Source organism: Phyllostomus discolor, chromosome 1, assembly GCF_004126475.2.
Source record: "Phyllostomus discolor isolate MPI-MPIP mPhyDis1 chromosome 1, mPhyDis1.pri.v3, whole genome shotgun sequence".
Classification (NCBI taxonomy): Eukaryota; Metazoa; Chordata; class Mammalia; order Chiroptera; family Phyllostomidae; genus Phyllostomus; species Phyllostomus discolor.
In genome coordinates this window covers 80,191,159-80,216,984 of record NC_040903.2, presented here as the reverse complement: position 1 = coordinate 80,216,984, position 25,826 = coordinate 80,191,159, and the positions used below count along the sequence as shown (strand labels likewise).

The 25,826-nt window shown below is 46.3% G+C and overlaps 1 gene segment (V, D, J or C); it reads right to left on the bottom strand.

Moving 5' to 3' along the window:
* Window positions 1-290: 290 nt before the first annotated feature.
* LOC114491952 lies at window positions 291-25,162 on the bottom strand. The segment is given in 4 exon segments: window positions 291-488; window positions 832-1,014; window positions 16,604-16,731; window positions 25,109-25,162. Coding segments are annotated over 4 exon segments (555 nt in total).
* Between the last annotated feature and the right edge of the window lie 664 nt (window positions 25,163-25,826).

Genomic DNA, 25,826 nt, shown 5'->3' with positions numbered 1-25,826 from the left:
GCGGGTGAAAGATTGAAACCACACAAACCCGTCCTGCTGAGCAGGGCCCTCTTGGACCTTCTCATGGATGGACAATAAGAACCAGAACCAGGCTCTTTATGTGGCATGGACCAGCCATTCCTGACTTGCTGAAAAGTCTCAAGAGACTCTACAATGAAGTGACAAACTATTTCATTGTCCCTCTTTGTGTGTGACTTCATCAGCCTGGGCGTCTGCACCAAGGTGTGGTGGGGTCCCTCTGCATCTGCATGATGTTGGCTGCTATTGGTCGTCATGAACAGGGAGTCAAGTCAATGACCTTCAACACTGGGACCCTTGTCCTCTGGCATTGGGTTCACATGCCTCTGGTGCCCACGGTCCAGCAAGCACATGCCCTGCTCCTGGCCTGCTTGGACTCTGAGGTGTGTGGGGCTGGGCTGCAGTGCTGGGTCCAGCAGAACCTCTGGTTGGATGTAACTGATGTGGATCATGAAGATTTGATGATTCAACTATGATTCGTTAGGAGGAAAGTAAGGGAATGTGACATTCTGCCTTCTGTGTGTGTGGAAGTGTTTTACTCTTATTACAGCAAGCCTCTATAATTCACTCAGTTAAGAGGTAAGCACAGAATCTTGAAGGAAGGAGCACTCCCAGAGGGAAATGCCTCTGTGGAGAGTTAAACCACAGCTGCCAGGAAACCAAGAGTTACTGTGTGTCTGCCTAGGTTCAGGAAGTGAACCAAGAAATGAGTGAGTCCTGATCGCCCCCTGGTGTCGGGAGCAGCCCCTGCAGGGCAGCCTTCTTGTCTCCCTCTGGAGGTTTGTGTCTGGGCTCACACTGACTTCCTCTCACTGTGTCTCTCGCACAGTAATAGACGGTCGTGTCTTCGCCTCTCAGGCTGTTCATTTGCATGTAGAGCTCGTTCTTGGCGTTGTCTCTGGAGATGGTGAATCGGCCCTTCACAGAGTTGGCGTAGTATGTGTTACCACCATTACTATTAATCTGTGACACCCTCTCCAGCCCCTTCCCTGGAGCCTGATGGACCCAGTCCATATAGTAGCTACTGATGGTAATCCAGAGGCTGCACAAGAGAGTCTCAGGGACCCCCCAGGCTTCACCAAGCCTCCCCCAGACTCCACCAGCTGTACATCACACTGGACACCTGCAAACACAAAAATGTCAGATGAGGAAATGCTCACCCATCCACTTTATCTCTCAGATGTATCTACTCACATACTCAGTGTCTCCAATTCTCTAGAGATCACCTGTTAAAACAGAAACAAGGAAAACCCAGCTGAGACAAAACTCCATGTTGAGTGGTCTGTGTTCTGTCCTGAGCAGGGACTGGGGACACGTGTTAATCCTGGGCTGGGCTCCTTTCCCTGAGCTGCAGGGTCAGGGCTGGGCTGCTTTTCATGAGCAGGGGGACCCTATTTGCATGTCCTCTTACTATATAGGGGACTCTTAGGCTGGAGAGTGACATGAAGGACATGGACCCAGAATGCCCCTTCTTCAAGGGTCATATCTGTTGAGAATTACTCCCCATAATTAAACTTATAATTTCTCCACTACACCAGCAGCCCCAGGAGATGGGTGCATGAGCTAGGGAGGTAAATCTTTGTAGAGTAAAGGGATTTAACATGAGAGTTGCCTTTGAAAGTCACCAGTGATGGACTCACCAAAAGTCCAACCCTCACGTGCAGAGGGAGAACTAAAAGTTCTGGAGATTCTAGTTCAGGAGATGGGAATGTCCATTTGAACTTGTTTTTCTTACAAAACACCCAGAGTATGAACTGAGTGCAGAGTGTGTACCTAGAGTTTGTAAACACAGTGTTGTAGGAGGTGGAACACATGTGTGGATCATTGGGAGGCAGAAGCATGAACTCTACAGAGAAGCAGACAGAGCTCCAAGGTCATGCTCACTCAGGGGAGTTTGGTGGTGAGTGTGCAGCAGCTTCACTGCTTCATTATTTTTTCTCTGTGGTAAAGCCATGTTCAAACACTCGGGACAGAGAAGAAACTCAGTCATGACCAGATTTGCTTTGTTGATGATATAAGTAGAATTTGAAAAGTAACAACTTTGAAGTATTAGGAATCTAATTATGGAAAACTTGATGAAAACCACTAACAGAAAATAACACATACAAGTAAATTCATAATTGACATGAAGAGCATATGTTTTTCTTTATCCATTGGTTACAGGATGGATAAATCATTAAATAACCTTCCATTCCTGGAGCTGTTGGATATAACTTTATATTAAACCTCTCTCAGTGGCGGCCCATGCTGATGTTCTCCATCAGGATCTGTGTGTACATGGACATGTGACATAGCTCTAATCAGGGAGCTGGAGAGGAGTAAGGTGGGCCCCGTGCTTCTTCAATAGTTAATTTCAGAAGAACCATCTCCTCTCACTGTCCCTATCCATGTCTGCATGTGACCCATGGGAGTCTGTCACTAAGGTCATACCTGGTGGACATTCACTGAACTTGAACCTGACACACTGGATGTATCAATGTGCAAAGTGAAAAAAAAGAACTCCATGCAAGGGGATGAATTATCATGGGTGGTAAATTAACCTCATTTCAGCTGACACATTCACTCTGACCTCCAGACTGCCCAAGAACAAATGCGTGTAGATGGCAGTGCCAGGTGTGTGATTGGCTCAGTTGTCATAGGAACATATTGAAAATTGGATGTTGGACTTCCATTGTCAACAGTATCTCCACCATTCTTCCTGCTGTGTGATGACATCAGTACAGTCCCAGGGATAGGGACACTCACAAAATTGTGGTCTGAGATGAGTAGCCTTCTCAGGTTCTTTCCCTGAGGGAGGACAGAAAAAACACTGTGATGTCATAGACTGTGCTGGAACCTGGAATATCTATCAATCTTCGGCTTTGATGCCATAGTGTCATCTGTGTGATGCTTGGCCAGACACAAGAACATAGAAAGTACCCTTTGACGTTCCAGAACTTACTTTTCCCCAAGAACAATTCCACTGTTCAGAAATAAGAGAGATTAGTACGTGGAACTTACTAGGAGACACTGCAGTTCAAATCCTGAAAGGTGACCCTGGCCAATGATTCCCAGTTGAAACTTTGATGAACTGCTGCTTTCAGAGGATGAGGAGTTTCCCAATGTATCCTCTGCACAATCAGAACAAACAACATGGGTATTTTCAGGGGCATCTCCCATGCCTTTTCCTCGGAGTGCATGTGATCACCTGAACCCCTTCCCTGAATGTCTCATGTGCCCATGACAGCATCTGCCCTGGTCTCAAACCCTAACTGTGTGTGAGGAAGTAATGAGGCCCATCTCCTTGTCAGCTCTTCAGCTCAGCCTATAATCCCCACATCTTACAGTTTGGGTCACATTCAGCATGTGGGTCATCACATTGTGTCTCTTGCTCAGTAATAAAGGGGCATATCCTCGGCTCTCAGACTGCTCAACTCCATTTAGGCTGTGCTCAAGGACATGTCTGTGGTCATGGTTACTCTGCCATCAAACTTCTGTATGACCTTGGTTTCACTATTATCAGTGTCCATTTGTCCCATTCACTGAATCTCTTGTTTTGGTGCACTCAGTGGCTTATGAAGGTGTATCCAGAAGCCTTGCAGAACACCTTCACTGCAGCCCCAGGCTTCCTAACCTCAACCACAGGCCGCAGCAGATGCATCTGGGCATGGGCACCTGTGGAGAAGAGACAGGAGTGGGTTAAATTCCCCATTGACTGTCCCTCATCCCCTCCTCAACCCGGGCACTGATGACCCCCTTGTCTGTATCCAGTGCCACCAGGAAGAATGGTTACCAGCTCCAGTCCATGGTGAGAGGCTGTGCCTTCAGGACCTCTGCAGGGGAGGGTGCTGCTGCGGATGGTGTTCCCAGGGCTCAGAAAGATCCGCATGTAACTTAGTCTACCTCTTCTCATTTTCATATTCCTGATGCAGAGTGTTAATTAGCTGAAGAGTTGGCCCCACCTGAGAGAAGGAAGAAGGTGCAGGGCCATGTTCGGTGGAAGACTCAAGGTCCAAATACCCATTAGTGTTGTAGGATACATTTCCCCTGTCAGGTTCCTGAACTCTGTGCAGATATAGCTCCTCCCACCGAGGAACACGTCTGCATAGGATCTGTTCGTCACTATGAATCCACATTTGAGGTTCATGGAGACAACCTGGATCAGTTCTGGACTTTAGTGCTAAATATCTCATTCCTAGATCAGTGTGTCTCCTAAATGCTGCACCTAGTGAGTTACTAACAACTGTCCCCAGCTTCTTACTGTTCAGATATAAAGAAACCATATAAATAGCCCCATTGACTGTGGATCTCATGTGCATCAGGTGGTAAATTCTAAGATACCACAGGATGTTTACAGGCACCTCAGGTCCAACTCTTATTATAGTTGTTTTCATGAAAATAGGAGGACACAGGCCTTACAGGAAATCCCCCCAGCTTCCTCTGCACCTGCTCCTAAGGCAGAAGCTCTGAGGCCATAGGTGCCTCTTGCCCACTGCTGTGCAGCCTGTGCCCTGCAGGAGAGGGTCCCATCTGGGTTCACAGGGCATGGGCATCTCAGTGTCTGTATTCCAGAAGTAAAGGCAGATACCTAACTTAAGGAGGCTCCCTCAGGGACACCTTGTGCTTTGACATCTCTGGGTGAAGAACTGACCTTTCTAAACTTCAATGGTACTTCATGGAACCACATAGACAGGGCTATTTGAAGCCACCAGGAAGCTCCTTAGATGCATTGGCTCAGCCAACTCCCCTGTGTCCTGAAGCTCTCGGGAGTTTCGGGGACTTGTGAAGTCCTCAGGTCCCTGTGTTTTCAGGTCTCATCTGAGTATCTCTGCATTTGGAAGGAATCCCATTTCCCGTCTCCTGCTCAATAAACCACACGCATACTGTGGTAATGTTCATGGGGGTGAACCCCAGATCTAGCACTTCCAGTGCTAGCACTTCCTAGGACATGCATGTGCCCCAATATTTAGCTGAACCTGGTGAGTGAACAGCCTTGACAACAGACCAAAAGGAAATATGATTGATGTGAACAGTGGAGAGCACTTGCCCTTGTGGTTTCCTGTTCTCCCAGCACATGGAACCTGCAGAGTTCACAGTGGGAAGAGCTCTGGTTTGCCCTGGGGAGGTTCAGTCCCAGGGGACCCTTGTCCAGTCACTGTAGCCAACTCTGACCCAACATTTGAGAGAGATCTCACTGACCCATAGCTACAGATCCCCATTCAGAGAGAACTCAGCCAGGAAACATGAAGGTAAGACCATGGGGAACACTGGATGGGAATTTCCCTTGTAGCAGAAGCAAGGGCAGTTTAAGGAAGATGGAGCACAGGAAATTGTCCCTGGCTGGTCAGAGTCCCTGTGGTACAGTGACTGGGTTGCTTTTAACTTCCTCCCCTCAGAGTCCTGGGCAGCCCATGTAGTTCAGCTCTCTCTCTGTTTGTTTGTGTTTGTTTTTGGTTTGTTTGTTTGCTTGTTTTCCACAGGGAGGGGCTTGTCTGGGACTGCACCCTCTTTATTTCTCTGAGTCTCACACAGTAATGCATGGAGATGTCTGTCTGCACGTTGACAATGTTTTGAATTATCCCTTTATATAGAAAATTTTCCTTTCACAGATGCAGCAAAAATGTGCCACCTGATTTTAGATTCTTTCTAATAAGACCTACTCACTCCAGCCTTACTTTGTTGAGCCTGCAACATGGAGTCAGTATAAAGTCAGTTCATGTAAATCTACAACACTTAGAGAAGAATCTCAGAGACACTGAGACATAGGAAAATCTGCAAGGACACAGCTCTGACCTGGGCACATCCCTGTGTAAAGATAAAACTCAGTCCTAGGTCTAAGAATGATGCTGGCCCAGCCCCAGCCCCACACTCACAACCTTCCTATCATCATGAGGTTGGGATACAGCTGGACCAGCAGGAGCAGAGAAATGCTCTGTATGGAGGTCAGAAGGTGCTCACCTCACCCCAAGGAGGTAGCTTAATCAAGATTTCCCTGGATCAAATGAAATCTCTAGAGCTAATGACAGAAATAGTCTTCTACAAAGGTCTTCATGTCAACCAGAGTCTCCAGAAGAAGCCCTGACGGATTCACAGAGACCTCCACAGTGAAAGTCTAACAGGGAATTGGAGAGCTCCTGTTTAAGACGAGTTAGTTAGTTATGAGCACAAAGGAATGACCCACGAAACAGCACAACAGGACACTTGTGGCTACTGTCCTTTCTGGCAGCTCTGGTTGTACTAGAAAGTATGGGAATAACAGAGAGCAAGACCAGGGCATGATGGATATACTTCCTAATGGCATTCCCATGGGACTCAGGTATTGAGATTGTCCAACACTGAATTTAAAACAACCCTGATTGCTTGTTAGAAACTAATACAAAATTGTGGGCAGATCTCTATTACTTACCTATTACCTCACACGAAGTTTCTGTCCCTCTTTTTCTCACTCCCTTCTCCTATCTCTAAAATAAATAAATAAAATTTAAAAACTAAAATGAGCCAACTGGGGAACACCCACAAATTGAATTCTACTCAGGAATGAAAATAGTAGTCATCTGATACAGATACTGGCACAGGTATCGACCTAAGGGTAAATAATAGAAACCAAAAGAAAGAATCAAATAAAGACAATGACAACAACACTGACCCAGAAATGAATGAATCTGCCCACAGGTTCACAAGCAGGCTCTTACACATCAGGGACTCCAGATCAAAGCCCCAGGAGGAAGTCATCTCACCCCTGGTGAGATGGTTATTGTAAAGCCCCTGGTAAAGAAAGTTATTGTAAAATGACAGAAAATGAAAGTGAAACAGCCCAAGTGTTGCTGAGCATGTGTGGAAAGGGGGCCCTTGCACACTCTGGATGGTAGAATCAAACTGTACTGCCACATGGAAAATAGGATGTAGGTTCCACCTCCCCTCAAAATTTGAAAGCCCTGCATGATTGAGCCATGCAGCTTCTAGGTGTTCATTCAGTAATAAACACCAGGACTTGGAAGAGGCATTTGCACTGCCCTGTTCACTGCAGCATGATTCACTGCAGTTAATATGTAAAAACCCCCTCAGTGTCCATCAGTGGGTGAGTGGATGAAGATGGTCTATACACGCAGAACAGAGTATTAGTCAGGGTCAAAGCAGAGGAAATCCTTTCACAAACCACAATGTAGTTGAAACTAGGTGGTATAATGTCTGTGATATAAAGCTGCAATGGAAAGGCAAATATTGCATGTGTCCACTTATAATACTAATTTAAATTTAAGGCTGCCCTGCAGTCCTGTGCTGGTGGTAGATACCCAAGAATGGACACACCTGGAGGAGCACGCTGCTCTCAGGGGCATATCCGACCTGGTCATGGACATTCTGTATTCTCTGAAGCCTGGAGGTGTTTGCTTTCTTGTGAGGTGCCATCCATCCCCCAGGGTCCTACTATCCTACTACCAACAAAGGAATCATCAGTCTGCACAGAGTATAGCTTCCCACCTGGGAAAGGGAGAAAGGAACAGAAAACCCAGCCCATCGCTGTTGTCCTGGAGTCTCCTTATGAACACCAGAGTATGAAACTTTGTAGTCTCTGAGCCCAGCTTCTTCCGCTCTGAGTGATCACTGAGACCACCTGTGTCGATATCTGTATCAGATGACTACTATTTTCATTGCTGAGTAGAATTCCATTTGTGGGTGTTTCCCAGTTGGTTTATTTTGGTTTTTAAATTGTATTTATTTATTTTAAAGAGAGGGGAAAGGAGTGAGAAAAAGAGGGACAGAAACTTTGTGTGAGAGAACATGGTCCACTCTGGGCTCACCCCGACTCTCCCTCACTGTGTATGCAGCACAGTGATACAGGGACATGTCCTTGCCTCTCAGGCTGCTCAGCTCCATCAGTCAGTTGCTTTCCGTGTGTCCCTGATTGGCACCCTGGCCCATAATCCAAGCATGTGCCCTGACTGGGAATTACACCAGTGACCTTTCAGTTTGCAGTCTGGGGCTCAGTCCACTGAGACACACCAGACAGGGCCCCAGTTAGCTTATTTTAAAATAACAACAGCATTTGGGATGTTTGTAACTTCCAACACAAAGAGGCTGTAATATTTGCATATAATTTTGTAGGAATGTAGAGTTCGTTGTTCTGGAGCAAACACTCTGGGCAGACTGATGAGATACATGTTAAGTATTTATTTAATATCATAAGAAAATGATTCTTTTTTTTTTTTTTGTCAAAAAAGGATACCAGGACACAGAAGGACTTGGTGAAGGAGAAGTGCTCAGTTCCTGCTGATGTGTTTCCTGCAAATCGACTGTTTTACATCCTTGTTTATTGCCTGCACTGAAAATCTGAGAAATCAGATTATCAGTGAAGAAAGATGAAGTGTCCCTGGATGCAGCTGAGAGCTCTGAGAGGAAACTCCTGCTCCCAAGAGGAAGCCTATTCCTTCCTGCCCAGGCCCACACCTGCCCCTGGGTTTGTTCTCTGTGGTCTGTGGTACCTCAGGGCCATCTGAAGCCCAACCCTTCTGTTTCCTGCAGGAAGGTTTGTGTCTGGGCTCACTGTGACTCTCCCTCACTGTGTATGTAGCACAGTGATACATGAATGTGTCCTTGACTTTCAGACTGCTCAGCTCCATGTAGGCTGTGCTGGTAGATTTGTCCACAGTTATGGTTACTATGCCCTGGAACTTCTGTGTATAATTTGTTTCACTATATGAAGGGTGAATTCTTCCCACCCTTTCAAGCCCTTGCCCTCAGTCCTGTTGAACCTAGTTCATTAGTAGTCTGAGAATGCATACCCAAAAGCCTTGCAGGAGATCCTCACTGTGACCCTAGGCTTCCTCACCTCAGACCCAGACTGCAACAGCTGCACCTCAGAGGAGAGGAGACAGTAGTGGTTGGAAATCCCCTTTCACTCTTTCTGCCCCTTCCTCAGACTGGGATCTGGAGAACCCCTTACCTGTAGCCACTGCCACCAGGAAGAGGGCTCTCCAGCTCCAGTCCATGGTGAGGGGCTGTGCTCTCTAGGACTTGTATATGGGACAGTGTGGTTGTGGGTGATGCTCTCAGAGTCCAGAGAGACTCATATATAACATAGTCTACTTCTTTTAATTTGCATATTCATGAGGCAGACATTTTCTTAGCTGAAGACTTGACCCCACATGACAGTAGGAGGAGGCACAAGGACCATGGGAGTCTGAGGCTCGATGTCTAATTAGTACTGCAGGATATGTGGCCACTGCCAGCTCCCTAAGCTCTGTGCTGACATAGCTCCTTGCACTGAGGAACAGGCCAACAGAGCATGCTCCTAATTGTGAGCACCTGGACAGACAGAACACCTGGAACAGTTCTGGACTTAAAACCTGTATGGTGTATTGCTTGATCAGTGTGTCTACAAAAGCTGAACCAAGTGAGTTAATATGACCATCTTTTCTCCCAGGTCCTTGCAAATATAAAGAAGCAAATATAAATATTTGGATATTTATATCCAAATATAAAGAAGCCCTAGAAATAACCCTTTAGTACAGCTCTCATGTCTTATCAAATTTGGTAAATTCTCTGATAAAATATGATATTTACAGTCAACTTACATCTAATTCTTGTTTTAGAGAAAGACCCAGGGCCTCACAGTCTTTCTCTCCACAGCTCCCTCTGCACTTGTTCTTGGGCAACAGCCCTGAACTTGTGGGTCCTGCACAACCTCCATGCCAATGTCAGGCCCTGCAGAGGTAGATACTTTCTGGCCTACAGTGAATGGGCATCTCTGCATCACTTGTTTAGAATTGGACTCAGAACCCTGACTTCAGGGTGCTCCCTCAGGGACACTCTGTGCTCTTACATCTCTGGGCACAGAGAACTCACCTTACTAAACTCCAGTGAGCCAATGGGGAGCCTCCAAGCCTGGGGTCTATGAGTCCATCAGAGAACACCGTTGCTGAAGCCACCAGATTCATTGACTCAGCCAATACCACAGAGTCCACAGCCCTTGTGGAGTTAGGGGCCTATCATGTCCTCAGGTTCCTCTGTTTGTGGCCCTGATCTCAATGCACATCTACTGCTCCATAAATCACACATTCACACACAGTAATGATGTACATAGGATGAACTCCAGGGCTCCCTTCTTCCCTATTCCTAGTCTGTCATCAGGGCCCCTACACTGACCTTAACATTGTGAGTGACCTGTGTTGACAACACAACAGAAGCATATGTGATCAAAGTGAAGACTGGATAGTGCCCTCTCTTGTGGTTTTCTGTCCTCCCAGCACCTGGAAACTACAGAGGGCACGGTGAAAAGTGTGCTGGTGCATCCTGGAGAGAGTCTGAGCCTTGAGTGGTCAGCGTAGCCAACACAGCTAATATATGAGGAGGGGCACACCTACCCACCGACCACAGGTCCCCATTCTCAGAGGTCAGAGCCAAGACCCCAAGGACAGGATAATGGGGAAACTGGGCAGTCATTTCTCCAGGAACACAGTCAGGTTCTGAGGCAGGAACAGGGGACCCAGACAAGTGGTACTGACTGGTCAGTCTCTTTTGTCACTTCGCCCTCTGGACTCCTGAACGCACCCTGCAGTTAAGCCCTTCGGTTTGCACAGTGAGGTGTGTGTCTGGGCTCACACTGACTTTATTTCTCCAAGTCTCTCATACAGTAATACAGAGAATTGTCCATCTGAATATTGACAATGTTTCTAAAGGAATTGACAATCATACATTTAGATGGAGAATCTGCCTTACACAGATGCAGCACATGCCATGTAAGTTTAGATCTCTTCTAAAAAGACCTCTGCATTACAGTGTTTTTTATTGAGTCTATAACATACAGTTTGAATACACTCTATTAATGTGAATCTAGAACATTTACACAAGAATCTTGGAGACCCCCAGGGACAGGAACAGCCGGAAGGACACAGCCAAGTCGTGGACACATCTCTACCTTAGAATAAGGCTCAGCCAAAGCTCTGAGAATGATGTAGGCCCAGCCTCACCACCACACCCACAACTTTCCTGCCATCATAAGGGTGGGATGCAGCTGCACAAGCAAGAAGAGAGGGATGCTCTATAGAGAGGACAGAAGATGCTGACCCCACACCAAGGAGGGGATATGAGCAAGGAGTCACTGGAATAATTGAATTCTGCAGATCCCGCGGCAGAAACCAACCTCCACAATTGCCTCCATGGAAACCAAAGCCTCCAAGGTGTCCCTGACCAATTCACAGAGATGTCCATAGTGAGAGTCTAGTGGGAGAAAGAGGGGGGCCATGGCCCAGGTGAGTTAAATAATTGTGAACATGAAGACATGACACATGACACTACACAGATTGACACCTGTAGCTACCATCCTTTCTTGAAGGCCTGGGAAGCAATACTCCTGAGTCCTAGGAGTCCCCTGCTGCCCCACCTTCACCCCTCAGGGCAGGGTCTTGTCTGTCCTTGGAGGGCATGGACCTCTCATGACTGAACGCTGTCTTCAGGAAACTCCCATAGGGGCACCACCTGCTGTGACATCTCTAGGAACAGAGGACTGACCTCACTAAATGCCTGTGACTCTGCAAGGAGCCTCCAAACAAGGGCTGCATGAGCCACCAGGGAGCCCCTTTCCTGGAGCTGCCTGAAGCACTGACATTGCCAACACTTCTGTGTCTGGAAGCTCTCAGGACCTTTGGAGGCCTATGGTGTCCTCAGATTTCTCCATCTGAAGGTGCTATCTGAGGATCCTGCATGGGGCACTAATCTCACCATATTTCTGTTGCTCAATTATTTACACACACACACACAGTGATCATTTTCATGGTAAAGCTCTTGAAGGCTCCTTTCTCCCCTATTCCTGTCACATGGGCTGGGCCTCCACATGGGTTCTAGGCCTGAGTGGGTCTTGTTAGGTGAGTGAGGACAGCTCTGTGAGGCACACCCTGGGTTTTCATCCTTTCTCGATTCTCCATTCTGCTGGTTGTCTTCCCTTCTACCACCTGCCTTGATGACCTCAGACCCCAGAATCCAGCACAGAAACAGATCCACTGTTTCTCAGTTCTCAGTGACCCACGGCTGCACCTGTAAGTCACTGCAGGAATCACCATCTCATCCTTCACCTGGACTTCTGTGACCATCATTGACATTCCTGCATGGATCAAGGTATCAGAGGTGAGAACTCAGGCCCTGATGGTCATTACTCAGGTGCCCTTTCCAGGCTGGTCTTCTCTCTGGTCAATCATGGATGAGCTGTGTGATGTTCCACCTGTGGGCTCCATGTCCTCAAATCCAGCAGCCCCACAGGCACTGAGTTCTTGCTCAGTTCCAGGCACAGACATGAACATCTGTTTTGTTTTCACTGTCTGGGGAATGTCACAGGTGGCTCCTACCTAGGAGCATATGTGCCCGACCCACTCCAGCCCCTTCCCTGGGGTCTGAAGGATCCAGTGCCAGAAATAACCACTGGTTGTGTCACCAGGCACAGGAGGAGATCAAGCAGTCTCTTCTTCTAAAGAACAGTTCTGCCTTCCCCAGAGACCTCAGCCTTGTGTGAGGAGAGAGCTATGAGTCTCCAGAGACCAGACTAGGTTTTACCTGGAGCTGGGAGAGAAACTCGTATGTAGGGGACTCTCTTCTCCAAAGTGGGAAGGGACTGAGTCAGCATCCCTACTCAGCATCTCTTCTCCTGACCACATAACCTGTGTGACCTGTGATGAGAGGGAATCTGGGTTCTGAGGTTCATTGCAGAAAAGTCAAAGATAGCCCCTTCTTTCTGAGTGCAAAGGGGAAATTTGAAACTCATTTTTTGGTAAATATTATAAAGAATTAGCTTTATGTCCATACACTTTCCGAAACCTAAAACATGAAAATATCTACAATTGGGAAGATTTTATAATCATACTTTTAAGTTTAGTGATATGTTGATTTCAAGGTAGTTATAAATACAATCAAAATATATAGAACTGTTTTCCCAAGTCCCCATTTTCTCTAACCCAAACACATATTACCATGGTTATGTGACTAACTACAAAGTATGGGCAGGTGGGAGAACCTTAATTTTTGCTGTGAGAGTCTTGTGTTTTGCCCTAGGTTCTCTGTGCTGACTATCCCTTAAGGGACCGTGGCCTACAGCAAAGAACCCTCAAAAATCACATCAGGCAGAATCCCACATTTATACACAGCAGAGAAAAAACAAAGCAGCCACTAGACCTCTCTATAATGAACTGTTGTACAAATGTTGAAGAGACAATGTGAGCAGAGTCCTGATGGACCCACGTTCTCAGAGTTTGGTACTAATGATTTGTTGTGTTCAGAGGCAGGAGAGTAGGCAGGGGTGTGTCCATAGTTGTGCTCAGAGGGAAGTTCACTGTGAATCTCAAAGGAGCCCTCTCCATCTCCAGCCCCCATGAGAGGGCTGGGCCCTGTGGCCAGAGGGTCCTGGACTCTTGCATTACATGGAATGTCTTTCACAGTCAGGATACAATATTTTGCACATATATCATTTGAAAATATGTGGTGTAGTCTTCCCATTTCATTTCCATTTTCAGTACCTTTGTGGAACAAAAGATTGTAATTTTAGTTAAATTTAATTCATCAGTATCTTAGCTCAATGCTTGAACTCAGAATTCTCCAGACAACTCATTATCACAGAGACTAGATCCTGGATCTCCCTGACATTTTGATGAAGAATTCTGTGGTCCTGAGGTTGCAGAGAGGAGCAGCACTGCTGGTTCACACATGGTGAGAGTCACGTGCAGAGAAGCAGCTCCCTGTCTGACAGGTGCCCCACAGAGGCCAGTGTGGTCTTCCCCCAGAGAGAGGCCCCACAGAGCATCCACCTCTGTGATCATAACAATGAATGCCAGAGGGGATGGGCCAGTCACCATATTCCAATTTCATGGATCTTTCATGTGCTGTTCAAAAGGATGAACATCTTGTCCAGAAATGATTTTATATCTGAAGCATCATATCAAACATATCAGCTACTGCCATTTTTCTAAACTGTAAATAGCAATGTTCCTTTTTATATTTATTGCCAACTAAAATATTGTTAGGTAATCTTTCTCTGCACTTTTCTGTGCCCCTTCAACAATATAAGATGGGGTAAATTAAAAGCCCGCCCTCTCAATCCAGTATGAACTCTGACATAAAAGTGAACTGTGTAGCTCACTGGCCTTGGATGCTAAGAGAAACATCCTTCTCACACCTGCAAGACCCAGACCACTGCATCCTGTGAGAAAAAAGAAAGTTAGATGATGTGGAGAGACTTGTATTATCCTACCTGCATGCTCCCACACTCCTCCATCCCCAGCCCCCAGGACAGTGGTGGAGTCAGTGAAGTGGAAACATTATCCTGGTGAGTGTGAGCACACACTTTTGATTCCTGGAAATCAGCCTTTACACATTTTTCTCTTCGTGTGCACACAACACATGTTTCAATATATCATTTCTGTTCCCATCAAAAGAGAACTCTGACGATTGTATGGGGCACAGGAAGTCCACCTGGTGTGGTGCCTTTTTGCTCATTGTCACATGCTGTGGGCAGAACAGTAAGTCCCTCAATGTGAGATAATGTAAGCCAGCTGCCCATCTGGTGTGGTGTCTGTATTGAACTCCTTCAATAGCCCTCCAGCAGTGGCACCTGCCACAGTGTCTGTGAAGCTCAGAGCAGAGCAAGCACCTGTTTCTTGTGGGACACATTCACAGCCTCCGTGGGCCATGGGATGTGGCTTCACGTGCCCACAGTGAAATGTGCTGGCCATTCCCCAAGAACATCTGTCCTATGACCAGCTGCCATCTGAGACTGGGACACAATACAGTGGTTGCTGGCACTTGGCTATGCCATGGATGCAGGAGGAATATGTGGATTAAAGCATATCATGGCCTTGCACAAGCTCCCTGTGCCCTTTCACTGCAGGATCCAGGTGGCCACTTCAACAGGGACACTGGGAAGTCTCCTTGCTTGTTCCCATGTCCTGGGAGTTTCTTCTAATGGGGTGTGGCAGGCCTTACTCAATGTACCCCTTATACCCCAGTGTATTCTGTAGGCTTGGGCTGCATATAAAAATCTCTAGAGTAACCAGGTTTTCACTTCCATCTTCATGACCCATGGGCACTGCACTGGACAAGGCACATGTGTCCAGTTCTCTCACACCCGAGCACTGTGACCGTTCATGCCAATCACAGAAATGAGCCCATTACTCAGCTGACTATCCTGATTAGTTCTTACAATTTTCCCCAGTATTTTCCAACATTCACAGTGTGGTGGTCTTTCACGTCCATCTAAAAATACTTACTGTTACCCAAGAGGCATCTTAATGGCCATTTGGGAGAAGTTCAAGGACAAGTAGCCTCGTGGCAACAGGAACCTACAGAGCCCCCTGTTCTCCAGGGTCAGCTACAGGAGAAGACTGGCTCCCTGACCAAGAATATGAGGAGCAGCTTCTAGCGTTTATCTGCTGTCACAGACCAGCACAATTATCCCCATTTTAGTACAGAGCCATTCTGGGCAGTTGTCCTTAGGAAGTTGCTTGTCTCTCAGGTCCATGGCTTTGTGGATATTTTAAGTTCCAAATTACTTCATGTTCTTCAGTCATAGGGGGCTTTGCATGCCAAATAGTCAGCATACAATTGTCTATACCAGGTATTCCTGCACTTGGTTTCTAGGGAATTTCGGTGTTAATATTCCAGCGCTTTACACAGGTGAACTCTGGAGCTCCATCACTTGGTCCAGCCTGTGTCAGTGCAAGTTGCATATACATCCTTAGTCGTGTCCGAGTGTGAATATTGGTGGCCAAACAAATGGATCAAGACATCACAGGTGAGAACTCAGACACCACTGTTCATTACACAGGCTCTCTTTCAAAGGGGCCTTCTCTGGGATTGGTCATGGAGGAGCTGTGTCATGTTCCACGTGTGGGCTCCATGTCTTCCAGATCCAGCAGCCTGGAAGGCACTGAGTTCTCCTTACTTCCAGGGACACACAAGAGCATCTGTTTGGTTTTCAGTGCCCGGAGAGTGTCACAGGTTCCTCTTACTAAAGAGCACTGAGGAAGTCCTCATTTCTACAGGACCCTGTAGAAATGGACCTGTGATGGATTTACCAAGCATGTGTCATTTCTGTGTGCCACCACTTCATTAAAGTCAGTGCATATTTATCTTCTATGCTGTGCACGTCATTATAATGCATCATCACACTCAGGACCTGCATCAAACAAACATACTTCTACCATTCACCGTAATCTAATGAGTCATATAAATATCTATTGTTTCAGTAAATGGATGTTACAAACCTTCCCCCATGAAAGCAGATTACCTTTGGTTTCTGTCCAAGATCCGGTAAAGAAAAACCTTTTACTAAGCTCTATCACGGTGGGTCCTGAGCGCCCCCTGGTGTCTTGGGTGTTCTGTGCAGCCCAGGCCTTCTGTCTTCAACAGGGAGGTTTTTGTCTGGGCTCACACTGACTCCCCCTCACTGTGTCACCAGAACAGTAATACAGAGCAGAGTCCTCAGCTCTCAGGCTGTTCATTTGCAGGTACAGCGTGTTTTTTGCATTGTCTCTGGAGATGGTGAATCGCCTTTCACAGAGTCTGCATAGTACTTCTGACTTCCATCACACCATATAACTGCCACCCACTCCAGCCCCTTCCTGGGTGCCTGGCGGACCCAATTCATTCCATAGTTACTGAAGGTGAATCCAGAGGCTACACAGGAGAGTCTCAGAGACCCCCCAGGCTGCACCAAACCTCCTCCAGACTCCACCAGTTGCACATCACACTGGACACCTGAAAACACAAAGACATCTGTTCAGGAGCTATCATATGTCCACTGTTCCTCTCACATCCACTCACATACTCAATGTCTCTCATTCTCCACCAATTACCTCTTAGAATAGCAACAAGGAAAATCCATCTGAGCCCAGGCTCCATGGTGAGAGGTCTGTGTTCTGTCCTGAGCAGGGAGTGGAGGCACGTGGGAATCCTGGGCTGGGCTCCTGTTCCAGAGCTGCAGGGTCAGGGCTGGGCTGCTTTTCATGAGCAGAGGGGCCCTATTTGCATGTCCTCCTTTTATATATGGACCTCTGGGGTTGGACGGTGACATTAAGGACATCATCCCAGAGCGAGAACTGTCCAAGGAACTGTGTCTTTAAGAATTTATCTCTATGCCTTGCCAGTTTGGCTCAGTTGTTCAGAGTTTTCTCCTATAACTGAAAGGTTACAGTTCCAATCACATCTCTTCATGTGTAGGGGAAGCAACAGATCTATCTCTATCTCTATCTCTATCACCTATTTCTCACTCAAAGCAATGAAAAAATATCCTCCTGTCAAGATAATAGAATAATAATATGAAAAATGAAAGAATTACTCCCTTCACTTGACCCTGTGTCTTCCCTGGAGACCACACAGATCTGGGATTTAGGTATAAGACCTAGGTCAGTGAATTAGAGAAAATTGTCATAAAAAAGAGCAGGATTTAAAGTGAGAGATCCACTTGAAGTCACTAGCAATGATCACACCAGTGAAAGTTAACATTCACAATCAGAGGGACAATTTAAAGTGCAGGAGGTTTGTGTTCAGGAGCCAGGCAGTACCATCTGACACCACTTCCTATACAAAGCGATCAGAAAATGAACTAAGAAGAGTGTGATCCTAGAGTATGTGGATTCAGTGTTGGTGGAGGTGGGGCACTTGGGTAGATCACTGGGAGACAGACAGACTTGTGGTCTCTACAGAGAGGCATACAGTGCTCCTGAGTCATGTTCCTTCAGTGGGGTTTGGTATTGAATGTACACCAGCCTCACTGCCTCCTTTTTTTTTTTTTAAGTCTGTAGATGGTGTGACTCAAATATTGGGGGCAGAGAAGGAACCCACTCAAGAGTACATCTGCTTAGATGAAGATGAAGCTAAAGATTGTACAGCAACTATGTATAAATTATACTAATTTCATTATGGAAAACCTTGATTCAACCCCTAATAGGCCATGACATAAAATAAATGAAATAACAATTGGTATGAAAAACATCACATTTCTTCATCTATTGATTCCAGAATACATAAATCCTTTAAATGCCATACCTTTCTTGGGTGGTGGGTCTAACTTAATGTAAAGCGGTCATCCTTTGTAGTTCAGTTTTATTTTCACCATCAGCAATTGTGTTTCCGTGGACTTGTGATGTAGATCTAATCAGAAAAGCAAGAAACATGGTCACCTCTGATTCATTCCAAGTAAATTTCAGAAATTTCACCTCCAACCTCTTCCATCTGTTTTCATGCCTGCATTTGACACTTGAGCATTCTGTCATTCAAACGAGATGGGTGTCACCTGGGCATGAGGTCCCTTGCAAGGTGGGTCAGTGTGAAGAACTGGGAAGAGATCCTCCCAGGTGCATGGGTGGTGGGATTAAGCAAGCCTGGCACCAACACTTCCAGGGTTTTTGGTCTTTCTGTGGTCATTATCACTCCCATGTAGCAAGTTCAATGTATCTTATGTTATTTTCCTTAGAAATTGCCCTGCACCATCATTCAGATATTAATATATTGGGTTTGCCAAAACAATCATTTGATTTTCCAGTAAAATGGCTCTAGTAGCTATTATTTGCCTTTAAATTAATTGAAACAGTTTAGTTAGAATATATGGTGGCAACTCTTATAACAGAGTGAATTTAGAAATTCATCAAAATTGGTGAATTTTGTGTAGTCATGTTTATATTGATAACAGAATAAAATACACATTTCAGCATATTGCAGTTTACTATTTCAAGAAAGATAAAAATGCATCAAAGATGTGAAAAATGATTTATGCACTGCACGGAGAAGGTGTGGTGACTGATAAAATATCTCAAATATCATTTGAGAGGTTTAGTGGTAGACATTTCTCACTGAAAGTAGCTCCATGGTGAAGTAGTGATGTTCACCAGTTCAAGATGATAGTGATCAAATCAAGACATTAATTGAGGACAATACATGTTATATCACACAGGAGATAGCAAAAATACTAAAAATACACAAATCAACAAAGTTGTGGGTGTATCTTTTATTTTACAGAAAATATGTCTTCAACTTTCTAGAAAAAAAAGGAAATTTTATTGAAAACGCTTATTTGAAATTTAACCCATCTTCCTTACTCAGCTTTTATAAAATAAAGAAAGGAAAGAAAAGAAAGAAAGAAATATTACAATTTGGGATAAAGTGGAATGACCTCAGGGGCATTATGCTGAGTGAAATAAGTCTGACAGAGAAACACAAATACTGTATGCCCTCACTTATATGTGGAATCTAAAGAACAGCATAAAGAAACAAGGAGAACTAGAACCAGACCCACAGAACAAGAGAACAGACTGGTTGTCTCCAGGTGGGTGGAGTTTGGGAGCCTATGTGAAAAAAAGGTGAACGGGTCAAGAAATGCAAACTGGCAAGTAGAAATTAAATACTGGGATGAAAAGTGTACACAGCCAATAAAGTCAATCATATCTTAATAACTTTATGTGGTGACAGGTGGGTACTGGATATATTGGGCCATCGGATCACAGATTGTGTAAATGACTGATGACTCTGCTGTAGGCAAGAACCTCAATTAAATTAATATGTAGAACCCTGGCTGGTGTGGTTCAGTGGACTGAGTGCCGACCTTCAAGCCAAATGGTCACTGGTTCAATTCCCAGTCAGGGAACATGTCTCGGTTTTGGGCCAAATCTCCACTAGGAGACATGCGAGGGGCAACTAGTCATTGATGTTTCTCTTCCTCTCCTTCCCCCTCCCTTCACCCTCTCTAAAAATAAATTAAAATCTTTTTTTTTTAAGATTTTATTTATTTATTTTTAGAGAGGGGCGGGGGGGAGAGAGAGATACAGAGAGAGAGAGAGAGAGAGAGAGAGAGAGAGAGAGAGAGAGAGAGAGGGGGGGGGAGAGAGAGAGAAATATCAATGTGTGGTTGCTGGGGGTTCTAGCCTGCAACCCAGGAATGTACCCTGGCTGGGAATCGAACCTGGGACACTTTGGTTCCCAGCCCGTGCTCAATCCACTGAGCTACGTCAGCCAGGGCTTTAAAATCTTTAGAAAATAAAATAATATAACATATAGGGTGTCAGCTATAATTTAAATAGAAAAATGAAATTTTCCCAAAACCCAGGGAGGCAAAGGTAAGGGTGTGGGGCAGAGTGTGACAGGCAGGAGGCATGGCTGATTGAGTTCCAGGGCTGTGCTCATGTGTTTCATCTTTAGTGTAGAAGTTCTGAATATTCGTAGTTTTATTAGAGACTCCCATTGAGAACGCTGGCCTAGGATTATTCCCTGGTGGTTCCTACCTCAGTAACACACTGGGGGCTGCTAACCAGGACTTAGTATAATAATCCGACTTCATGAAGGGCTCTTCATTTTTTATGCATTGATTTCAACTCTGTGCAAGACACACGTCCCATGTCCCTTTGGAGAGTGTGTCTGTCCTCAGCCTGGACATCCACACCCGGGTTTGTGGGTCCCTCTGCCTCTGTGTGGTGTCACCTACGCTTGGTGCTGTGAGCACGATGCCAGGAAAATGACCATCATCCCTGGGGACCATGGCTTCATGAGTTGGTTTCATAAACTTCTGGTGCCCACTGTCCAGCAAGTACTTTTCCTGCAGCTGACCAGCTTGGAAAGTAAGGTGTTGGGGCTGGACTGAATGCTGGATCCACCAGACACTCTGGTTAGATTCAGTCAATGTGGGTCAGAGGTTTGATGATTCATTGAAATTGGGCACAAGAGTGTCTGAAAGAGACTCTGCCTTTTGTCCATGGGACAAAATATTCTTCCTTTACAACAGATGCCTGGGGTGCACAGAATCAGGAATCCAAGGAGGTTCCCTGAGGGAAACTGTTACTGGAAGAGTAAACCAGAAAAGAAACCTCCAAAACATCTGACTGCACCTGCTCCTTTGATGGTCCCTGTGTTCAGGGACTCTGAGTGCCCCCCAGTGGTCACAGCCTGGGTTGTGCCCAAAGGCCACATCTGGTAACAGGAGCTTCTGGGCCTGTGCCCTCTCCACTGGTCCCAACTCCTCCACTGACCCTAATCCAGGGCAGAGTGGGACATGCTCAGTGAGGTTGTCGGACCTCTTTTTTGTAATGAGAGTGTGAATGTATGTCTGTATCTAGTGTCACCTACACTCCAAGGCTGTATGCACCTGTGGACTGAGTCCTCCGTGTAATGAAGATACTTGTGCATCACCTGTGATGTGTCCCTAGATCAGCAAACGTGAGTCAGGTTCACATAGAACTGTCACAGACGACTGCTGCTAAAGTCTGTGTTGGACCCAGGACCACTATCATGGATCCACACAGCCCCTGTTCTGTCCCTTCTGTGGTCAGTGGCATTTGTCTATTTCCCATGGCTGCAGGAGCTACCTTCACTGGGGATCCCAGGTCTACTTCCCCATAATGCAGCCACAGAGCCCAGAACTTGCCCATCTGGCTCCAGCTTGGAAGACCACCTGGGTGTCACAGTCCAAAAATCCAGCTCTGTGTGGCTTGCTGGCACCATAACTTCCCCTAACCAAGCTGAAAGGGATAAAAGAAGAAGAAGAAGAAGAAGAAGAAGAAGAAGAAGAAGAAGAAGAAGAAGAAGAAGAAGAAGAAGAAGAAGAAGAAGAAGAAGAAGAAGAAGAAGGAGAAGAAGAAGAAGACCCACTTAGTACACTGAACTTGCCAGTGCCTCCCAGGCTCCAAAGGACCAAATGAACCCCTCACCCTCATGCTGTCTAGTGGGGATGGCATGGCCACATGGCCACTCAAAGCAGTACCCCTTGGCCTTGGAGGACTGCAGGACTAGGACAGGGCAGGCTTAGTATTTCAGCAGGTTGGGTGGGGTGCTGCCCATGCACACCAGGTGGTCTATACTAATATTTTCCCTCAATCCATACAGTAGAGACTCCCAGCACTTCTCTGCCCAGAGTCCTTCCAGAAAATGGAGGGCCCCTCAAAATCACTACTGGGTGTACCAAGGATATACCTTCTCCATTCTGGAGCTGTTGCATGGCCCCTCAAGCAATCACAGATCCTGCTCTTGTAACAATGGGGTCACTCCCTCCCTGGAATGCTGCACTCAGAGTCTCCCAGGTGGAGAGAATCCCCACAAATGCCTACCACCTGGTGCTACATGGGCTCTGAATTCCATCTCTACTACTGTGGATTGGGGACCCCTGCATGGGCTGAGACCCCACACTCCTAGATGGAGAGAGATCCCTGCCTTAATATCCCTTAGACTTCCCATTCACTTACCTGTGGGAGGGGGCTCTCCCTCTCCTTCTCTACTCCCATCTGCTTCCCTGCTCCTCTTTGTTAAGTTTCAGAGGAGCAACAGTTCATGTGGTTTTTCATGTTAATGGTTCTGGTCCAAGAATGGGACGGAGCTTCAAGATTTATTCTCAGTGAATGTTTCTCTAACATGAAATGCACTCTTTTTAAAAATATTTTATTTATTTATTTTTAGAGAGGGAATGGAGGGAGAAAGAGAGAAAGAAACATCAATGTGCATTTGCTGGGGGCCATGGCCTGCAACCCAGGCATGTGGCCTGACTGGGAATCGAACCTGTGACACGTTGGTTCTCAGCCTACATTCAGTCCACTGAGTTAGTCCAGCCAGGGCTTAATGCCTGAATGTCCTATTCCTGGGTCAATGTATCTTCAAAATGCTGCACCTAGTTTGTCAATAAATCCATCACTGTGTCCAGTTCCTTAAAATTCACCTATCAAAATGTCTTATAGATACCTCCATTGCCTGTGGTTCTCTATTCTTATCAAGTTTGGTAAACAGGATATTTAAAGTTACCTCTTGTCCAACTCTTACTTTATATTTTTTATGAATAGGAAGACCCAGGCCCTTAGAAGAAATCCCTCTGAGATACCTCTGCACCTGCTCCTGTGGCAACAGCCCTGGATTAGTTCATCCTGAGTGCCTTCAGCTGCACTCAGCACCTGCCATGAACAGGAAGGTCCCATCCCAGCTCACAGGGCATGGGTGACTGAGAAATTCTAATGTGTGTGTGTGTATGTGTGTGTGTGAGTGTGTGTGTGTGTATGTAGTGTGTGAAGAAGATGCTTCAATAGACCAAACATGTCAAAGTGTTTTGCGAAATGTCATCATGGGGATTTCTCTCTGAATGGTGCTCCATGTTCGGGTAGAGCAGCTGAAGTTGATAGCAATCAAATTCACACGTTAAATGAGAACAATCAGTGTTATACCACACACGTGATAAAATTATTGGTGAAAATGAAAAAGAAGACTTTTTGACTAACCTACCAATTTGAAAGTTAACCCATCATGTTTACTGAGCCATACAAAAAATTCTATTTTTGACAATGTGGATGGATGTTGGGAGTGTTATGCTGAGTGATGTAAGTGTGACAGAGATACAGAAGTACACCATGATCTCACTCATACATGGGATCTAAAGAACAAAATAAATACACAAGCGGAACAGAAATGGACCCCGAGACCCTGAGAACAGAGCAAGGATTTCTAGAGGGGAGGAATTTTGGGAGCCTGGGTGAAAACAGTAAAGGGACTAAGAAGTACAAATCTACACTTAGAGATTAAACACAGGGATGCAAAGTACTGCACAGTCAATAATATTGCAAATACCATGTGGGGTGCCAGGTGGTACTGGATCTATTATGCTATCACATCATAAATTATGTAAATAGCCATTTTGCCATAGGCTAGAAGCTCATGTAAAATAATATGTAAAATGTCAACAAGAATTGAAAAGGAGAAAAATAAAATTATCCCAAATTTCAGGGAGGCTAAATCAAGTACATGGGTCAGCATGTGACAGGCAGGAGAAGTGTCTGAACTCAGGATTGTGTTCACATAAGACATCTTTATTGGGAAAATTCAGAAAAGCATCTCAGTTTATTAGAGACTCCCATTGAGAACCACAGCCTCGTATTAATCGCTGGTGCATCATAACTCAGTAAATAACCTGGGGGCTGCTAAGCAGGACTTAGTGTAATAATCTGACTTGCTGAAGGGCCAGTCCTGTTCCTCCCAGAGATTTCAGTCTACACGATAAATGTTCCATGTCCCCTTGGGGTGTGTTTTGTCCTCAGCCTGGACATCCACAGAAAGCTGTGTGGGCCCCTCCGCCTCTGTGTGGTGCCCCCTACACTTGGTGCTGTGAGCATGATGCCAAGGCAATGAGTGTCATCTCTGGGGGTCTTTGTTCTCTGGTGTTGGCTTCATACACCTCTGGTGCCCACTGTTGAGCAGGCACATGTGCTGCTGCTGGCCCGGTTGGGCACTGAGCTGTGTGGTGCTGGGCTGACTGTTGGGTCCAGCAGAGCCCCTGGTTGGATTCAGCTGATTTGGGTCAGAAGATTTGATGATTCATTGATGTTGCATTAGAATTAGAGAAAACAAATGCATGCGTCTCTCTGACTTTGGAGCATGTGAGAGTGTTTTCCTCCTATGAAAACAAGCCTCTGTAACTCAGATACTGGAGAGGTCAGCACAGAAGCATGAAGGGAGGGAGGCTCCCAGAGGGAAACTGCTGGGTGGAGCGTTAACCCCACACCTGCCAGGAAACCAGCCCTTACTTAAACTGCATCTGAAGCTGCTCCCAAGTTGATCCCTGAACTCAGTGTACCCTGAGTGCCCCCTAGTGTCCAGAGCGTCCCCTGCAGACCAGCAAACCGCCCCCTCCCCCTGCACCCCCGCACCCCCGCACCCCAGTCTCCTTCAGCGAAGGAAGTTTTTGTCTGGGCTCACAATGACTTCCCTTCACTGTGTCACCCGTACAATAATACACGGCCGTGTCCTCAGCTCTCAGGTTTGCAGGTAAAGTGTGTTCTTGCCATTGTCTCTGGAGATGGTGAATCAGCCCTTCACAGAGTTGGCATAGTATATGGTACCACCACTACTACTGATGAGTGAGACCCACTCCAGGCCCTTCCCTGGAGCCAGGAAGACCCAGTTCATCCAGTTGCTACTTGTGGTGAATCAGAGCCTGCACAAGAGAGTCTCAGAGACCCCCAGGCTTCACCAAGCCTCCTCCAGACTCCACCAGCTGCACTTCACACTGGACACCTGCAAACACAAAGATCTCATATCAGGCAACTGTCAAACATTCAGTATTTCTCTCAGGCATATCCATTCTTGTACTCAGTGTCTCTTGTTCTCTACAAATTACCTCTTAAAATAGCAACAAGGAAAACCCAGCTGAGCCCAATCTCCATGGTGAGTGGTCTGTGTTCTGTCCTGAGCTGGGGCAGGGAACACCTGGGAATCCTGGGCTGGGCTGCTGTCCCAGAGCTGCAGGGTCAGGGCTGGGCTGCTTTGCATGAGCAGAGGGAGCCTGTTTACATGTCCTCCTGCTATATAGGGAGCCCTGGGGTTGGAGACCTGCAGAGAGGCCTGTGTCTCTGTAAAGGAATTAGTGGCCCATGAAGTGTAGTGAAGATAGCATTTAAACAAGTGAACAGAATCCTGAGCAGGGCTGACTCATATCCAAGAGGCCACCTCTGGTTACAAGGAGCCTGACGTCTGGTTCTGTGCCCTCCCCAGTGGCCTCTTGCTCCTCTGACCCTAATTGAGGGCAGAGTAGTACCCACCCCATGAGGTTGTATCACCCCTCTTGTTATAATGGGAGCACAAATGAGTGTCTGTCCTAGTGTTACCTAGTTCTCTGCCCACAGTCCTTCCATAAAATAGAGGATCCCTTAAAATCACTACTGAGTGAACCAGGCAGACTCCTCCTCCAGCCTAGAACTGACTCGTGGCCCCTCCAGCAGTCACAGATCCTGATTTTGTAACAATGGTGTTGCTCCCTCCCAGGGTTGCTGCACTCTGAGTCCCCCAGGAGGACCGAATCCCCATAGGTTCCAAATCCAAATGTTATATGGGCTCCT